The sequence below is a fragment of the Lygodium microphyllum genome, chromosome 12, assembly GCF_053477565.2.
Source record: "Lygodium microphyllum isolate KBCC chromosome 12, Lygodium_microphyllum_v1.1.10, whole genome shotgun sequence".
NCBI lineage: Eukaryota > Viridiplantae > Streptophyta > Polypodiopsida > Schizaeales > Lygodiaceae > Lygodium > Lygodium microphyllum.
In genome coordinates, this window is record NC_141146.1 from 89,939,719 (window position 1) to 89,957,939 (window position 18,221).

The window sequence follows — 18,221 nt, forward strand, 5'->3', positions numbered from 1 at the left end:
TTTAACATTGAGAAGTTTGATGGCACAAATATGGTAGGTTCTAGTCTAGAAATTGTACATTAAGCCATTGAGACATGAGGGTGTCAAGCTTGAACATTTTGATGTAGAGGATTGGGTTGAACTACATGAGTTATGTAAATCTACAATCATTATGTCACTCTCTAAGCAAGTATACTATAATGTTGTCTTTGACGGACAAATTGCTTGGGAATTATTGGATAAGATTCACAGTGCTTATGATAAGTAGATCTTCACCTCTCAAATATATTGGTTGAAGCAACTCGTGGACCTTCGTATGAAGGAGAGGACTTCCATGTTTGCCTACTTAATGAGAATAGAAAGAATGTACATGCTCCCCATACCTCTCATGCTTTGACAGTCAAAGGTAATGATTGATGTGGGAGAGACTCTCATAAGTCTCATTCTCGGTCATGTGGATAGTCTTGCAATAAGTCCCATGGCCATAAGTTTGCATTAACTTGTCACTATTGTGGGAAGTAGGGTCATATTCAGCCATAGTGTCATAAAATGCGTGATGATAAACACAAAGAAAAGGGAAAGGATAAAGTGGAGGAAAAGAATGATGATCGTAGCATTGTCCATAGCAAGTCCAACATCAAGATTGAAGAGACTAATGTCGTGCATACTGATTCTAATGATGATTATATATTTTTAGCTTCTTCTCTTGATGTCTCAAAGTTGACTGATGCCTTATCTATCTATGCTCAGTGTTGACTACTTGATTTAGGGGCTTCATTCCATGTCACTCCTCATCGAGAGTGGTTCCACTCTTATCGTAGCATGACAAGATATATCAAATTGGGTAATGATGCAATTGGGTACTATTGGTATTGGAGATGTTTGACTATAATTTTCTTCAAGCAATATGCTTACTTTGCATGATGTATACCATATTTTGGCTTTGATTAAAAGCCTATTTTCAGTTGTGCAGTCGGATGATGCAAATTATGTTATATCCTTACTTGTATCCGGGTATATCGACCATGTTTTGGTAGTGACTATAGTTCCATACATATCATTATGGTACATGTCATTAAGGAAATGAAAATGCTTACCTGTTTATAGTATCTTCCAACCCTTGACTATAAGTGTTTTGATTATTGTGATCATTGTCTTTATGGTAGGTAGACTCGTAGTTTACATAAGAAGTTTAGCATTATACATGTGGGTGTGCCTTTGGCTCTTGTTCATTTTGATGTTTGTGAACCTATGTCCTACAAATCTTTAGGTGGCATGAAGTATTTCATTACTTTCATTGATGATTACTCGCATAAGGTCTAGGCATACCCCATAAAGCAAAAAGCAAAATTCTTAACTACATTTTAGTGTTGGCTTACTTTTGTTGAGAATCAGTCTAGGTATAAGTTGAAATGCCTACAATCTAATAATGGGAGTGAGTATGTATCTAAAGCCTTTGAGTAGTTTTGTGATGAAAGGGGTATTAAGTATCAATTCACCACCATGTATACCCACCCTAGAATGGTATGGTGACTGAGCACATGAATGGGACGATTCAAGAGTGAGTTCATAGTATGCTTAGCTAGCAAGGCTTACTACAATACTTTTGGGTAGAGGTAGTTACTACTGTTGTATATTTGATTAATCGATCCCCATGCACTGCTCTTGGTGATGCCAGAAGGTATGTTCCACAGTGGGTTTCGTGAGGTTTTTCGGTGGATTCTGTAAAACTAGAGGCATATTCCACGGTGGATTTCGTAAAACTAGAGATATATTCCATGGTGGATTCCATGAGGTTTTTCAGTGGATTCCATAAAACTATATGTATTTACCAAGGCTTGTACACAAGGTGGATTCCTTGTGTGAGAAGTTGACGGGGATGCATGTCCTTTTCGGGCATCAGATTAATTTAATGTACACGTGGGTGATTCCACAACGGGTGATTTTTTAAAATACATATTTAAATTAATGGACGTTTATGAGTTTAGAGTGCACTCAAATTAAATTAAGGTTAGGACAGGGTTCCAACCTATTTAATTATTTTGTAGCTGAAGACAGCTAGGTATTCACTTTCGTGGATTTTATTTTATTATTTTTTAACAATTGTGAATGCTTCAATTGATGTGTAGAGTAGGCAGCGGTGGCGTTGGGAAGCACGGAGCGATGGCATGTATTCAAATTACTTATAAGAATTATTATTTTTTATGGGCATGCATCTTATTACTAAAGGCATGGCATCAATATTTATTTAGGCGCGCTTATTTATTAAAGCGCTTGACAAACATTTATTATTTTTGTATACATATAGGCGCTCGGTTTAATATTTCATTATTGGACATTGTATTTGGGCGCAACCCGATTTTTGGACGCCCAAACGCTTTACTGTTTATTTGGGCAAAAGCAAACACAAAAGCCAAAAGCATGCTAATTGTAAAGTGGGCTATTTTTTAGCTTGGGGATTAATAAATTTATAAATTCATGCCTTGTGAAGTGCTCACACAAGGCATGGGGGGAGATTGCACCCAATTGGTATTCTTGTCTGTTGTCATGCAAAATCTCTTTTTACCTTTATGAAGCTTTTGTAGAGTTATTTGTTCTTGGGGACCTTTCGACGTTCACTAAAAGTGCACATACAACACCAGATTTGCGCACCACTTGGCTATCAGGTTGCAAAGGAGCATGGTCTAGAAAACCTCTATCATATGCCTACTTGCGTGTCTTTGGTTGTGAGGCTTTGTGCCATGTTCCTTAAGGACAAGCGCAATAAGCCAGATCCTAAGTCCATAAAATGCATATTTTTTTATTATGGGGATGTAGGTGAGATGGGCTATTGCCTTTAGGATCCATAAGCTCAAAAGATCATCCACATTCATGATGTTATTTTCCATTAGAAAAAAATATGTAAGCAACTTGAGTAAGTTATTGAGGTATGTAGGAGGAGCCTCCTATTACAGTACAACCAACTTAACAACTTGTAGCAGCAGCTAATGCTCTTATGGCACAGAACCCTGATATTAGATCGGATGTGCATGCCCCATAGCCTATTTTGTAGTGGTTTACTAGAGATGAATGTCAGCCTAATCAGTTTGCACCCTCTATGGATTATGTTATGGTAATAGATGCTAGTGAGCTTATTACTTATGATGAGGCCATGCACAAAGGTGATAATTACTATTGGGAGAGGGCCATGCAATCAGAGTATGGCTCGCTACTAAAAAAGCATATGTTGGATTTTGTTCCTTCGCCTAGTAGAAAGCATGCTTTACTATGCAACTAGGTGTACAAGTTGAAAAGTACCCTTGGATGCCCCAAGCCACCCTATAAGGATAGATTGGTTACTATGGGTTTTAAACAGGAGCATGGTATTAACGTTGATAAAGGCTCCTCTCTTGTGGTCAAGATAACAACCCTAAGCTTTGTATTGGCTTTGATTGTGCAGCTAGATTTGGACATCTATTAGATGGGTGCCAAGACGGATTTCTTACATGGGGACTTGCATGATGAGATTTATATGTAGTAGCTTAAGAGCTTTAAGGAAAATGGCAAGGAACACCTAGTGTGCAAGTTGAGAATGAGCCTTTATGGCCTTAAGAGCAAGCACCTAGGAAATGGTACCATAAGTTTGATGATTTCATGCAATCGTAGGGACATACCCGTAGTGACATGGATATGTGTTTATACATGAAGAAGGCCCGTGATGGTAGCCCTATGATTTTGGTACTCTATGTGGATGATGTTATTACTAGAAGCATTCATGATGAGTTGAATGCCTCAAAAGGTCAACTTAAGAAGAGCTTTGAGATAAAAGACTTGGGATAGTCCTTGGGATGCACATCACGCGCGATCGCTCTAAGGGGCTCCTTTACTTATCCTTGAGCAATCTCATATGCAAGATGTTAAGCCTATTGAATGTCCTTTACCTTCTCATGTGAAGGTTAGCCAAGCCGTTTGTCCACAATTTGATGAGAAAAAGGCTAAGATAGCCAAGATCCCTTATGCATATGTGGTGAGTAGTTTGATGTATACCATAATAGCCACTCGTCTTGACATAGCATTTGTAGTGGGAGTTATGGCATGCTATATGGCTACATCTGGATGGTGGCCTTGGGATGCCATAAGGATATCATGAGGTATCTTAAGGGCACTACATATATGTGCATATGTTATGGTGGCTAGGATATAGGAGTCGTAGGGTACATTGATTCTGATTATGCAGGACATGCAGATAGTAGGAAGTCCACCTCTAGCTATGTCTTCACCTTTGTTGGAGGTGTTATTTCTTGGATGTCGAGGGTACCAAAATGCATGGTCCTTTCCAATAGCTATGTCTTTACCTTTGTTGGATGTGCTATTTATTAGATATCAAGGGTGCGAAAATGCATGGCCCTTTCCACTACAAAGGTAGAGTATGTTGTAGCCACGAAGGCTTGCAAGGAGATTCTCTAGTTAGGCCACTAGGTGGTGGACCTTGGTATTACTGATACGGTCCCTGTACTACATTTGGATTCTATAAGTGCTATTTAGAAGTTGGCCAAGAATCCCGGTCTTCCATAAGACAAAAGCACATTGAGGTGTGTGACCACTTTATCAGAGAGGCCATTGAGGAGAAGTCCATCAAGCTTGTCAAGATCTCAAGTGACCAAAATCCTATAAATCTACTCACTTGAAGTCTCTAGCAGAGTATTTTGCCTTCCTTCTTAGGAAGTTGATGGGCGTTGGATGAGATGATACATTTCCTCATCTTGTTGTACTTTATGTACATGTACTCTGTCACTTCTTTTTCTTGTTCTCTCTTCACTAGGGGCGCACATTCACCTTTAAGTGGGAGGTTGTTGGGGTTAAAGGCGCTTATGTCTAACCGCCCATGTATTCATTACATTGACAGTATCCACACACTTGTACAATGTAGGTGACGAGTGCCCATCATTGTCATGTTATCCTTCATTCTTTTAGTGATATTTGAATAAGGAAAGGCTGATCACATATTGTGATGGTTGGAGTTCTTGCATCTAGTGTTTCTTGCTCTTTCTCTCTTGCGATCTTGCTTCTTCCACCATAGCTCTTACTTCTGCTCATAGACTTCCACTCAGGGCTTCCTCCCTTCAGGATGCAATCTAATGAGCTGCTAAACTTGGCAAACCTTACATAGATTAGGGTGGTGGTGGGTGTACCCCAACCTAGGCTTGACATATTGTTAGAGTACCTTGACTTTGATAATAGTCAATTCATGTAGTATATATCAATTATTTTAATGAGTTCATTTGTTTTTTAGAGTCTCATGCTACTCTGGTGTCATTATGATCGGTACCATGCATTCTAGTATCAAATTTTCTCTTCTTGCCAAAGCCTTGGTTTGTACTCCTCTTATGCTGGTATTGACATTGATGGGCCAAACTACTACCTGCATCCCTAATTTGAGAGAAGACAAATTAGTGAGGTCCCTCACAAATATGAATGTATTGTACCTACATTCCCAATTTGAGAGAAGACAAATCAGTGGAGGTCCCGCATACAAGATACTTGCAAAGAAGATAGGCTTGCACGTCCAAATTCTCCTTTCTAAGACACTTCATAGATCTCGATATGGTTTTTTCCATGGATGTAAAATCCACGATGCAATTCTAAAGTTAATGATGGTTATAGACATATGCAACGAAAAGTGGAGGGAATTGTGTGCCCATCAACATGGACATGAGTAAAGCATGTGGCAAAGAAATATGGATTTCTTGGACTGCTTTCATGACGAGTCTTGGATTTGGAGGACAATTCTATCAAACGGTTATTGTATTGCTCACTAGTGAGTGACCAAAGTTGGGATCCATGGTTACCCTTCTCACCCTTTCTACATATGAAGATTGGTGAGACAATATAGCTAGTTGGATCATATACTATTTACTAATGTTGTCTTAAGGTGGTGGAATTCAAGTTGCAAATAAGATTTTTTCATGGCTTGCCCATTCTAGTGGGTGTTAGATTTTTGCATACTTATTCATTAAAAATGTGAGGATATTTTTGGAAGCTTGAAACTTGACTAGGGATGAAGAATTGGCTCATAGAAAAGCCATGAATATCAAGGATAGGGCGAGTTTTGTGGCTTGTGGTAGGCAAGATCAGGTTGGTTGTGATAGCTTGAGATTTGTGCCCTCATCAGGAGAGTGTTCCAAGGTTTTCCTTGTGACTAGTAGGGTGTTATTTGCATGCACGGGTATGTATATATGATATCCTAGGATTGTGACATGGAAGAATGACTACATTCACTAAGGATGTTGAGACTTGACATCTCTAGCTCAAGATGTGTGTCATTGCTAGCTAGGAATTGATAGCATCAAAAGGAAACGATCAAGACTATGTGGTCATGGAACTTAAGGAGCATATACTTTGTTTGGAGTATTAAAGTGGGCATCTTCAAGGCTTGCAACATGTGTTGATGTAGTAAGAGGCTCATGATGTGCCTACTTCATGAAAGGTATGGCCTTGCATTAGACAACGACTCCACGATCTCACCCCACATGTCCATTTGTCACATGTGTGCTAGATACTAATGGGGCAACCGCTTATGGGTGAGCATGATGGAAATATAGTGGATATATGATCACGGTGATCATTAGGATTGACTAAGGATATTAAGGCTGCATTGGATAGCCAACATTTTGGTGCTCATCACGGATGGCTTTATGTGGTGGAGAGAGAGAGAGAGAGTAGCTATGATGTGGACATTGATTGCAATGAGAAGGCAACTACCTATAAGGCAAAGCTATGTGGAATGAAAGGTGGTTAGCATGGAAGATGTGGGACTGGCTAGTACTAATGACATGGATGCTTTTGATTATGGTCATGAATGGTGCAAAAAGTGGACCATACCATGTGCTATTATGATGTGAGATTTTGTGGTTCATTAATTAGAGCCACAAAGATAATAAAATGAAAAACACATGAAGCCTTCAACTAATGCTATAATATAAAAAACAACATAAGCATCATGGCTTACATCAATAAGAATGATGATTCAAGGGGAAAAATATAAAGACGCTACGATTTTAAGGGTATTACGAGCCCAAAAAACCTATATAAGGAGCGGTGGTATAGATGGAGAGAGGTAGCATGCGAGGAGTTGATATCAAGGATGTTGTGAGGTGAATGGACGTCTACCATCAAGTTACTTGAGGATATAACAAAGAGATCGATCTTGGAGTTGATGTTTAAAACCAAGTTGAACTATAGGTGTAGAATCTTGTCTACCATGAGGGTGTTCCTTAATGTTTGTGAGTTCGTGAATCTATGAGTTCAAGGTTTGTGGTTTGTGGACTCGAAGGTGAGTTGTTGTTGCTTTGAATTGCAAGTGTAGAGTCATTGGGTCTCCCTCAAGTGTGTTCCTAGTGTTCTAGTGTTCAAGAATTGTGGTTTGAGGACATGTTTTGTCTATATTGTTGAGATATCCCTACGAGGTTGTTGCTGCCAAGTTCTAAAGGAATGATGATAAGTACACATACCCTTATATACCATGTTCTATAAGAGTTGGAGCCTTCTTGAAGTTAGAAATGTGATTTTATTGTGCTGGTATGTTTAGTGGCATCTATACATTGCCCTATTTTGACAATTCTTTTGTCTTGGTGCATTGGGTGTTTTGCTTGATTTTGATTGTGTGGTGGGTGTGTGAGTTTAGGGTAGTGCATTGTTTCTTTAGGGCAGTGTGTTATTTCTCTTTTATTTTAGCCTCACAAAGATGACACCAACTTTCTCATTGCCAACAAAGAGGACATGGAAAAGCTCCTTGACATCTATTATCAACATGCAATTATCTCTAGAGAAAATGGTTAGCTAGCTAAAGAGTGAATTATTCTTAGGCCTTAAAGACCCTCTTTATAACTGGGAGATGCAAGGTGTTAAAACCTAGCTAGGTATATTCACTACTTGGGATGCTTGGTTGGGATCAGGTAGTATTACCCTCTCAAAGGTATAACTTAAGCTTGCCAAACCCAACCTTTACCTTTAGATTCAAAGGTTAGTTGGCGGTCCTAGACAAGATCCTCTCTCCTACTCTAATGCTTGCTATCATATCTATACCTTTCTTCAAAATTCAATGGAAGAGAACTGAGAAGCTACTTTTGGGCCAAGTGGTAGGTAGTACTCCATATCATGGGAGCTGGAAACTACTACTAAGGAAGGGGGGCATTAAGCTTGAGGAACTAAATTCCAAGGCATGAAAGCTGGTCTCTAAATCGTTGTTGTGCTGAGGGGGGACATGGATCTTAGGTTGTAATAGTGAGACATTTGATTAGGTGAGCAAAGGTTCTAGGGGGTGTGTGGAAAGGTCTTACCTAGGAGGACAAGACAACTACCATTGGCATCATCAGCAAAATATAGGGTTCCATCACTATGCACGTGTTGGTTGATCGATTGAAATAGGTGATCAACCACCTATAGTGGAGGCCAAAGGAACACTAAAGAGGAGGCACTCCACTACTACAATGCATATAGATATTCCCCCAAGCATAATGTAAGGATTTTACATCCATTACCTATAAATTAAAGCCATTCAAGTAAATTACTAGCAAAGAACTGGTTAAATGGATTGACTTGTGGGACATGTTCAATTAAAAACCTCATAGAACTAGAGGAAGTGTTTGATAAATTGACATTGGATTAGACAAAAAGGGAATGGATAAGGGTCATACTATAGAAGAAAAGGGAGGAGTGGCTACTAAATTCAAAGGAATGCCTAGATGACCTCTCGCAATGTTTGGTAAACCACAAAGGAGAGCTCACCAACAAAGTGAAGAAGAGAGGGGACTTCCAAGAAGTAATTGGACATGTAACTAGCCAAGTTAAAGATACTTGGAAGGCAACATACCCCATACTACGATTCACACATGGAGGAGGAGAATGCCATAGATTTGGAGAGCCACACCAAGCCAACACTTGAATCAGTGAATGAATGTGATGCTATGCGGGGTGGTGATCAGGAAATTGCTCACCAAGGAGAGGATCACTAAATTCAAAAGATGAGCGGTCTTTGCTTCATGTGCATGACCCACAAAGAGACAAGCATGCATTTGCTTTGCCACCACAAAGAAGTCAAAAGCCTTTAAAAAAGATCTAAGGAAAGGGTCCATCAAACAAGCTTTAATGCTATCATCAAGATGCATATATCTTTGTTTCGAGATAAGGGTGTTCTTGATGAAGAGAGTCTAAAAGTATTAGAGCGACAATACTTAAGAGCCTATGGTCTAATAGTATAGAGACAAGTTTTCATTAGGAAGGAACTCATAATGACCTTAGTTCCTAACTTTAAAGAATGCAAGGGAGAGGTGCTAACTATTCTTGACCCTTAGAAATAGAGAATGAGAATTGAAAGTTTCCCTTAAGCACTTAGCTAAATGCTGAAAAGTGTTTTGACTTTGCTAGGTCATTTATCTCTTTTGGATGTACACATTTTCTTACTAACATTGTTACAAGTTTGCATAGAAAAAAGACATCTACACTTAACAACATTCATACTCTTAGTAAAAAGCATCAAAAGACAAAATAAAACCTCTACATGTAGATACATTAAATGTTAAGAATCACTGATTTACATAGTAGGTAAAATGGCAAGAAACTTGAGCGAAATTTCACAAAAAGCGGAGCCACAAATCTTAAGAAATGCGAGCATTAGTATCACAACTAATCACAATATTATTGTGTTGAACATCTAAAGGCTAATCGGTACTAACCTTAAAGACATTAGGAAGGACCAAAGCCAAAATTTAGGAGGATTTAAACAGGCATCGATGGCGCTTAAGGAAAACCTAGTAGAGAAGAAAGAGAACACCACTGACGACAACATTGCAACATCGTATCGTTACGCATATATACACAAGGGCTGAAGTGGTCGTTGCAGCAGCGGCGGGGGAAGGATGATGGAGAAGGACGAGCCCGATCGAGAGTTGTATGCCCGGTTGCATCTGCCGCCTGACGCTTCCGATGAAGACATCAAAAGGGCCTACCGTCAGTGGGCGCAGGTTTACCACCCGGATAAACACACGAGTCCACAGGTGAGAGAGAGAGAGAGAGAGAGAGAGAGAGAGAGAGAGAGAGAGAGAGAGAGAGGCTCGGACTAGTTAACCAATCCAACAATTGTTTTAGCTTCCATCAGCGGCATGGCAATTGGTGGATATGCATCATGAACACTTCAGCTGCAGAATGACATTTATGGACATAACGTACTGACACATTCAACCAAATGCATTAAAGCAAACACGATAGCCGCACAGTTGTTATGACTAGTCTCACTCACCTACAATGCCACTGCTGTATTGGTTTGCTGAATTTGTACTGTGGAGTTAGGACTTTGTCACAGTGCCGAAGTAATCTTTGGCATGCCTTTAATTCAGCAGTGACAATGTCTTGTGTGCACATTTTGTTGTAGATTCTCTAGACATTGATTTAACTATTGGAAAGCACATGTATTTTGACTCAATACCAAGATAGGTGGCAAGTTAGAGCTTTTAAGAACTCTAATTTTGCATTCGTAGACATGGTGGAGATGCAGGGCCTAAATTGCTCCAAACATGGATTATTCCACCCCCATCAAATCCATAGAGCAAAGCATCTTATTGAACATGCATATAATTGGTACTTACTTCCATCAACACTTCTCAAGTATGGGAAGTTGATTGAGGAATTTAAGTGGAGTGTGTCCTTTATCCTTATGTGTCAAGGTGTTGGACTTGCAAGGCCCTATTGCTAGAGACTTGAAAGGTGGCCTTAGGCAGGTTCACACTTCTTTAGACAGGTCCAACATGTAGGGATGGAAGGATGTTATGTTGAGTATAGGTTTGCTGAATAATCTGTCCAATCAAAAAATTTCTATTTGCCGCCCGAATTCAATCCAATGCAAAAATAGCTTGAAAAGAGATTTGAACCAATGACCTTCACTAAATATGTAGCCTTCCAAACCAGTTTTGGGTTGACCTTAAAAAATGAATGTTGCATATATTTAAACTCTATCCAATTAAGTGTGAAATAGAGGGAGAGGGCCAATTTTCTCTAGATGGTGGTGGTTAGACCGGACATCTGTCAATTTGGCCTTACATCAACTTTTACTTCTTTGATACTGCAAGATAAATTTTGACTCTCAATGCATGAGAAGTGTGGGCTGAATCAATGTTCTTCTTGGTTACCTCTTCGGTCAGTAGAGTACTCTCTACATCACTATATTTAAAACCATGCTATGGCAAATGAGCACTCGTAGTAGTACAAAAGGTGTCCCATGACTCAAGCAATGTAACAAGCAAGAACAAGACTTGATATTATCTTCAAACTAAATGCTTTGTGATATAAGCTAGCTAAAAATGGAATGAAACTTGTTCAAATGAGTAGACATAGCTATACTCTCCTTCTTGTAAAGGTCCACAAGTTTCTTTAACCAATATAGCTAAGATGCAGGACTTTGTTTGCCCAAAAGATCATCATAGTGTTGAGCCAATAAAGTTAGCATTAGTACTTACCTGAAATTACAATGCATGAACCCCCAATTTATTCTTCTTAAAGCAGTCCCAAAAAGCATTAAATTCTAACTATAAAAGATAAACGGTTTTATTTTTAAACAATAGGACAAATGCTTTAAAATCTTCTATAAGGAGACGTAGTTGTGGGCATTCCTTCATCCTGTGGCCGTTCATTGTTTCCACCTTTAGGCGTTAGCTATTAGCCACCTGACCTCACGTTGCTACCCACGCCCATGAGTTGTGTAGCCTACTACTGCCTGTGTAGACCATTAGTGGAGGAGTGTTTCTAGCTACCACCCTACTTGTCCTAGTCAATTAGCAACGTGCTGCCTAGCGGATGTATAGTTGTTAGGCAAAAGGTACGTTATGGTATGGTACGATAAAATATGTTACTAAATGGTACCTATGATTTTATAAGGTACGGTACGATATTAGCACAAAAAAAAATTAGCATGATTTAAAAAAACATAAATAATTAAATGATAGAATACACGTTTAAAGTGGAAATAGCCATTTCATTACAAAATAAGATGAATACATGAGAGTGACTATCATGGTCGTATGGGCTGCGCAAAATATGCGATACAACTACAGTCTAGTGTATTGCAGTGGCATTATGCATGTGGATATAATGATAGTAGATACAAAAAAGAGAGAGACGTATGAATCTATGATGAGGCATCACTATCATCATCATCATCAAAACCACATGGATGATGAGAGCCTGAAGATGACTCCTTGGCATCGGATGATGAGACACACTTATACTCATCCTCATTGATGAGGTTACCATCATCATCAAATGATAGCTCCCTAGGTGGCGGCTGTGTAGGCAAGGGGAGATGCCATGATAAGGCACATGATGTGAGCTACTAGAGCCTTGCCTTACACGTCTGCAAGCCACTTGAACCATCCCTCCTCGATGTTGAAGTTCGTTGAATGACCATGCCTCTACTACCACCTACTCGAACTCCTAGCCCACGAGCACACTGACTACGAGTATCACGACTATTTGCTGCTATAAGCTCTTTATAGAGCTCTATAAAAATCATCTCTTTCTCCTTGTCCACCTCTTGATGTACACTTGGAAGAGTGTTGCCTGTCAACTTGAATGTATCAACATTCACTTACACAATGCATGTAAGATTGTAAATGCTAAAGTCTAAATTGTAAAGTATAAACTTTAAAGTTCAAAGTTTAAAACAATAAACTTAAAATTTATGGTTAAGTGTTTAAACTTTATTTGCTTCGGACTACCCATGCCCATCATAGTCCTCATCATGCGTAAGTTAGTGCGGCAATAGACTAGCCGCTCTAACTATCGTGTGCTAAGTCGATTGCGAATCTTTGTGTGAATGAGAGAATAGGCACTTCAGTTTCTCTTACATGCACTCGACGAGAAATCCTAGGCAAGGACCCTCATTGCTAAGGGCTGAAGGGTCTCCAATGCGAATCCAAAGTTTTGCCGCTAAAATAAAGGCTTCACAAATGACTCTCTCCTCCAACAAGTGGAGGAAGCAAAAGCCATATATCCTCTCTTATCCACATAGCATCCTAGCTCCTCTAGCATTGCATTGTAGTCATCTACAGGGACCACACGAGTCAAATAAGCAAGCTAGTTTGAACGGAACTCTCTATCATCCATGACGTCCGGCGACTTGTAGGCCAAATGTACCAATGTGGCAAAACCATGGATGGGCTTATGCATCCATGCCCATCTCCTCTCTGCTATCTCTAAAACATATGTACATTGTGTCTTTGTGATCATTGTACAAGCACGTGCCTCCACCAATGCCGCTCTAAAGAAGTGAACGAGAAGGTCCATGGTGGATCCCTTGCAATCACTCATACGTAACACCCTATAAAAGGGAGCCACGACAATGACAACGGCACAGACCTTTTGCCAAAATTACTCATTAAGGCATAAGCGTTGCATGGCTTTGGCTTCCTCTCTCATGCTTATCCCACTCATTCCATAGAGGGGACACCACTATCTAGTGCGGACTGCACCTCATAAAGGCGCTCCAGCAATAACTACATGTAAGCAAAGCGAGTTGAATAAGGCTTCTTCACCAGTGTGCTTTGCTAATGATACATCGCAAAGCACCTTTACCTTTACCTTGAAGAAGGTGACAACTGGTGTAGCTTTGCGGACCACCCTCTTCATCCACTTGAGCTTCCCAATGTCCTCCATGAGCAAGTCCAAACAATGACTTGCACATGGAGTTGACACAATCGTGGGAAACTTCCCCTTAAGCAAATGGCCTATGCGCCAACAACTCGATGCATTGTCGGTAACAACTTGCATCACATTTGAGGGGCCCACCTACAACTATAATTTACAAATTACAAGTATACTAATAGTACTTGGATGTTAGAAAGAGAGAGAAAGAGTTGAGCCTTTTAAGTTTCAACTTTCAAGATTCAAGAATGAAGAGAGATGGGGGTTGGGGTTCTGGGGAAAAGAGAGAATTGAGATAGATATTAGAGAGAAATTAGAATAGGAGATAGATAGTTATGCATAAATCAATTATCATAATGAAAGAAAGTGAAACAAATTTAAAAGACAATGTATAACTCAATGATAGCTTGCCAAATGTGGCGGTAGATGAATGCGTCCGTCACTTTTCTCCCCCTCTTACCGGTATCTATGGCCCACAAAAACTAAGTACCGAGTTGACATGAGACAAGTATGTTGATGATGCCTCGTTTCTTACGATCACTCCATCTATTGGTGAGAATGGAGCAACCATATTTTATCCATGTGGCTTGAATAGCATCAAGGGCTCTATCAATCCTCTCCACTTCATCAATCTTTTTCATCCTCATGTTGTTGCATGTGACACTGGTCCATCCTTCACATGGAACTACATTGGCAATGGCTTTTACCATTTTCTTCCATTGCTCTTGCTTTAGGACATTGAATGCAAGATTGCACTCAATCACCGTGCGTGCAATTTCAATGTCCACAAGTCGTTCCCTTTCTCTAAGAAAGGCAATAGATTTACGCACATGACTGAGAGCTTGAGAGAGAGAGGATTGTCTCTCCGGTGTTGCATGAGCCTCCACTCTGTCTTTTATCAGAGCTAGATATGGATGTGGAGCCCCCACTACCATTGGTAGAGGCCTCTCTTGCATCGGTTGAAGATACACCCACATTCAATGCTTCCTCTTGAGTAGGCATAGGAGTTGGTGTTGATAAGCTACTTCCTCCTCCTCTTGTGGATCCTCCTCTCATCTTGGCGAGAATCTCCTCTGCAATGTTTTGAGGGATCTCCTTGCATGGAGCAACTTACCCCCTTGTCTTGGAAAGATGTTGGAGAAGCTGAGTTGCACCACTTGTGTAGTACTTTCCGCAATACTTGCATGTCCAATGGTGGGAGTTGGACTTCTTTGTGTCCCTCTCCACATGGATTTTGAGCTAAAATATGCATTACGTGCTGATTAGCCTCTTAAACAGCCCCAAAACACACTAAAAATGCTCTTTTAGAGTAAAACCCTAAAATGGGGAGAGGTTCGAGAGAGTTCAGTGGAAACCCTAAAACAGGGAGCGGTTCGAGAAAGTTTAGTGGAAACCCTAATTTTTGGGGCTCCCTTCCACATCTATAAATAGACAAGTTGCCCCCATTCAGCAATCATCCTTGTTTTGCAGGTTACACCAGCCCACACACCCTTTGCTGCTGTTGGTGCCCAGTTTCGAGCATGCAGCTTGCCTCTATCTGCTGTCGAGCCATCATCGACTGCAGCCACATCATCTTCAGCCTGTCCATTGCTGTAGGCGACAACTCTCAGCTGCTGGCGACTGCTCCAAACTGTCCTAGACTGCTGTCCATCATCTCCAGGGTCAGCTAGCTTGCGTTTTCAGCATTGCAGGCCCTGACACTCTTAGACACTGTTTTAGTCTGCCGTTTACAGCAGACCGTGCACAGTTTCCAGCCCCCGATCGGTGGTACATTGCTGCGTTTACCAGTTTCCAGCCTCCAAACTGCGGCGTTTTGGTGACCAGCCTGCTGCCATTCACTATTCAGCACTCCTACACTCCAACTGGTGGTCACAGACTTGGGATCCGTCTTCGGTGGACGTCACATTCCGACATTGCTCTACCCTTGAGCACACTATATACTCTTACATTCATTTACAACATTCATTCACTTCAGAGTTGTGTTCTCTCTCTCCCCTCTTCTGTTTGTGTTTGAGTTTTGAGTTTTGCGTTTAGGGTTTGAGTTTTGCCCTCTGTGTCTTTGTGTTTCTGTCGTGGTCGTACACTCTGTGTGTCCTCAGTGCAAACCCTAGCAATCTTCTTAACAATGGATTGTGTGCAAATTGAAGGCCTTGTACTTCTCACAAGTCATGGTGCCGATGACGGATGAAGAGGCCTGGGGGGAGAGAGAGAGAGAGAGAGAGAGAGAGAGAGAGAGAGTGAGATGCTTGAGTCTTGACTCTTGAAACTTGAAAGTTCAAAGAGAGGGAGAGGCCCGAGGGTTGGAGTAAAGTTGAAGGACCTGGGAAAGAGGGGATGGGAGATGAGAATGACAAATCACAAGTCAATTCAAGATTTAAGAGAGGAAGATGAGAATGGAAAATGCTTGCTGAATTGGTGTGGAAGCATGGAGGAGAGGAGAATCTTTTGTAGATGAGAGAAGGGTTAAACAATCAAAGAGGACTATTAGTTGGATGGAATCCAAGGAGGGTTTTTTTTGGGGGGGGGGGGAGGGGAAGTGTATAGTTGGAAAAGGGGGTGAGATGAGGTATCCAAGGCTTCCCACCCCCCAAAAGTGCCACACAGGTGGAACACGCCGGATTAGAGCACAAACGGAATGCGGGAGGCCACGCAGACGCGGTGGCTAGAAACAACCCGTTTTATCGTGTGAATCCATATGGATACATACGGTACTGTACGGTATGATTAGTAGCGTACAACATACAGAGATAACTATGAGATGATGCCATCACCTAGAAGTCGCTATTGTTGCATTTTGGCTAGCTAGTGTTGTGTTCCATTCTGATGCAAGTTGCTTAGCTATCACCTACACTACTTGACCTATTGCGTCACCATGTGACTTGCTTATGTGATCATACCCATGGGGATCACCTGCCTTTTTTGTCTACTGCTTGTGATTTGTTGTCGTGATCTTCCACATTAATTCATCATTGAGGATTGTCTTTTGCTTCCTCTATTGCTAAACACATCATCATTAGGATGATGAATTGTTGTTTCTTTTTTGGGAGTTGTTCCCAATGTCTTTGACATCTCTCAACTCACCTCATCCTATGTCCTTGAGACATGGAGGTTTGAGGCCCTTGTTGCTAGCAATCTAGATAGCTCATGTGTGAGTTTGACCTATGCTGGGCATGGCTAGGTTATGAGGGAAGGGCTTGACTGCCCCTTCCTCTGCTGCTTTCTAGTCCAAGTGATGGGGTCATCCCTCACGACTCTCTAGTTCTAGAGAGGGAGTGTGAGAGAGTGGTGTGACGGGGTTGGTGAACCTCATCTATATAGGTATACAGGTGCACAGGTTCAAGAGAGGGACATTCATGATGCATCGGTAGAACTCTAGCGGGTTCAAATCTTGGAGTTGGGATTGACATCTAGGTTCATGATGGGCTATTATTTGACAAAGAGGGGGATTGGCTCCTAGTTTGAGCTCACATGATAGGACACTTTGGCGGTCTTAGCCAAAAGCAGGGAATCTTTGGTCACATATATTCAGAGGCATTTTTGAAAGGATGGTCTTGTATGCTACTGCGAGACATTGTTGACGGACACAGAGATCTGTTACGACTCTTCTCTATTTTTAGGAGCTGGTACGATCGACATTGACATCAGGTTCTCTGCGAGGCACCTTGGTAGTGGCTTGATCACCCACTACTTGGGTATTCATGGTTTTACTGTAGTGGTTCTTTGTTGTTGGGTTATGATTAGCCTTTATCATCGTATCCTTGTATTGTATCATATCACCCATGATCTGAGTGTTAGAAGTGGAGTAATGATGGAAGTGTAAACATCTGCTGTAATAAATTGTTGAAACACAAGACAAAAGAGAAAGGGAAAGAAAGAACAGTGAAGAACACAATACATATGAGAACTCAGATGTATGCTTGGGAAATGGAATCCATATATCCAACACGAGACAGTCGCATACAACAGTGAGTCACTGGATGCGTGGGCATCGACACTGGTTCCTCTCTCCATGGAGTCTCCAGACCTGTGACGGCAGATGAGTGACTGAGTGAGGAGGAGGAGCCTGATTATATAGGACAAAAATATGTCCCCAATATGATTAGGTTGGCCAGCATTTAATGCTGGTCGCGCAGCAATAAATGCTAAATATGACCAAAATGAAGACCATAAAAAATGCCTAAAATATCCTAAATAATGTGCCCAGCCTTTGCATGCACAGACTCACACATGAGTTGACATATCTGGTAACACTCTCAAATCATGGGTGATCTGACACAATACAATGGCACAATGAGAATGAATCATAAACCATACAACATAGAACTACCAAGTAGAACCATGGATACCCAAGTAGTGGGTGATCAAGCCACCACCAAGGTGCCTTGGAGAGAACCTGATGTCAAGGTCGATTGTACTAGCACCTGAAAATAGAGAAGATCATAACATATCTCTATGTTTGTTCCAATGTCTCTTAGTAGCATACATGATCAGCTTGTCAAAAGTGCCTCTGGAACATATGTGACCATGGATTCCCCGCCTTTGGCTAGACTGCCAAAGTGTCCCCTCTGGGA

At 40.9% G+C, this 18,221-nt stretch overlaps 1 protein-coding gene across 2 annotated transcripts in view; it reads left to right on the forward strand.

Moving 5' to 3' along the window:
- Nucleotides 1-9,717: 9,717 nt before the first annotated feature.
- OWL1 (DNAJ heat shock N-terminal domain-containing protein) overlaps nucleotides 9,718-18,221 on the forward strand; it is a 176,299-nt gene continuing 167,795 nt past the window's right edge. For both annotated transcript variants that reach the window (XM_087689716.1, XM_087689717.1), the window contains exon 1: nucleotides 9,718-10,013. In XM_087689716.1, the coding sequence (XP_087545842.1) occupies nucleotides 9,876-10,013 (138 nt within the window). In that variant the 5' untranslated portion in view covers nucleotides 9,718-9,875. The remainder of the gene's footprint in view (nucleotides 10,014-18,221) is intronic.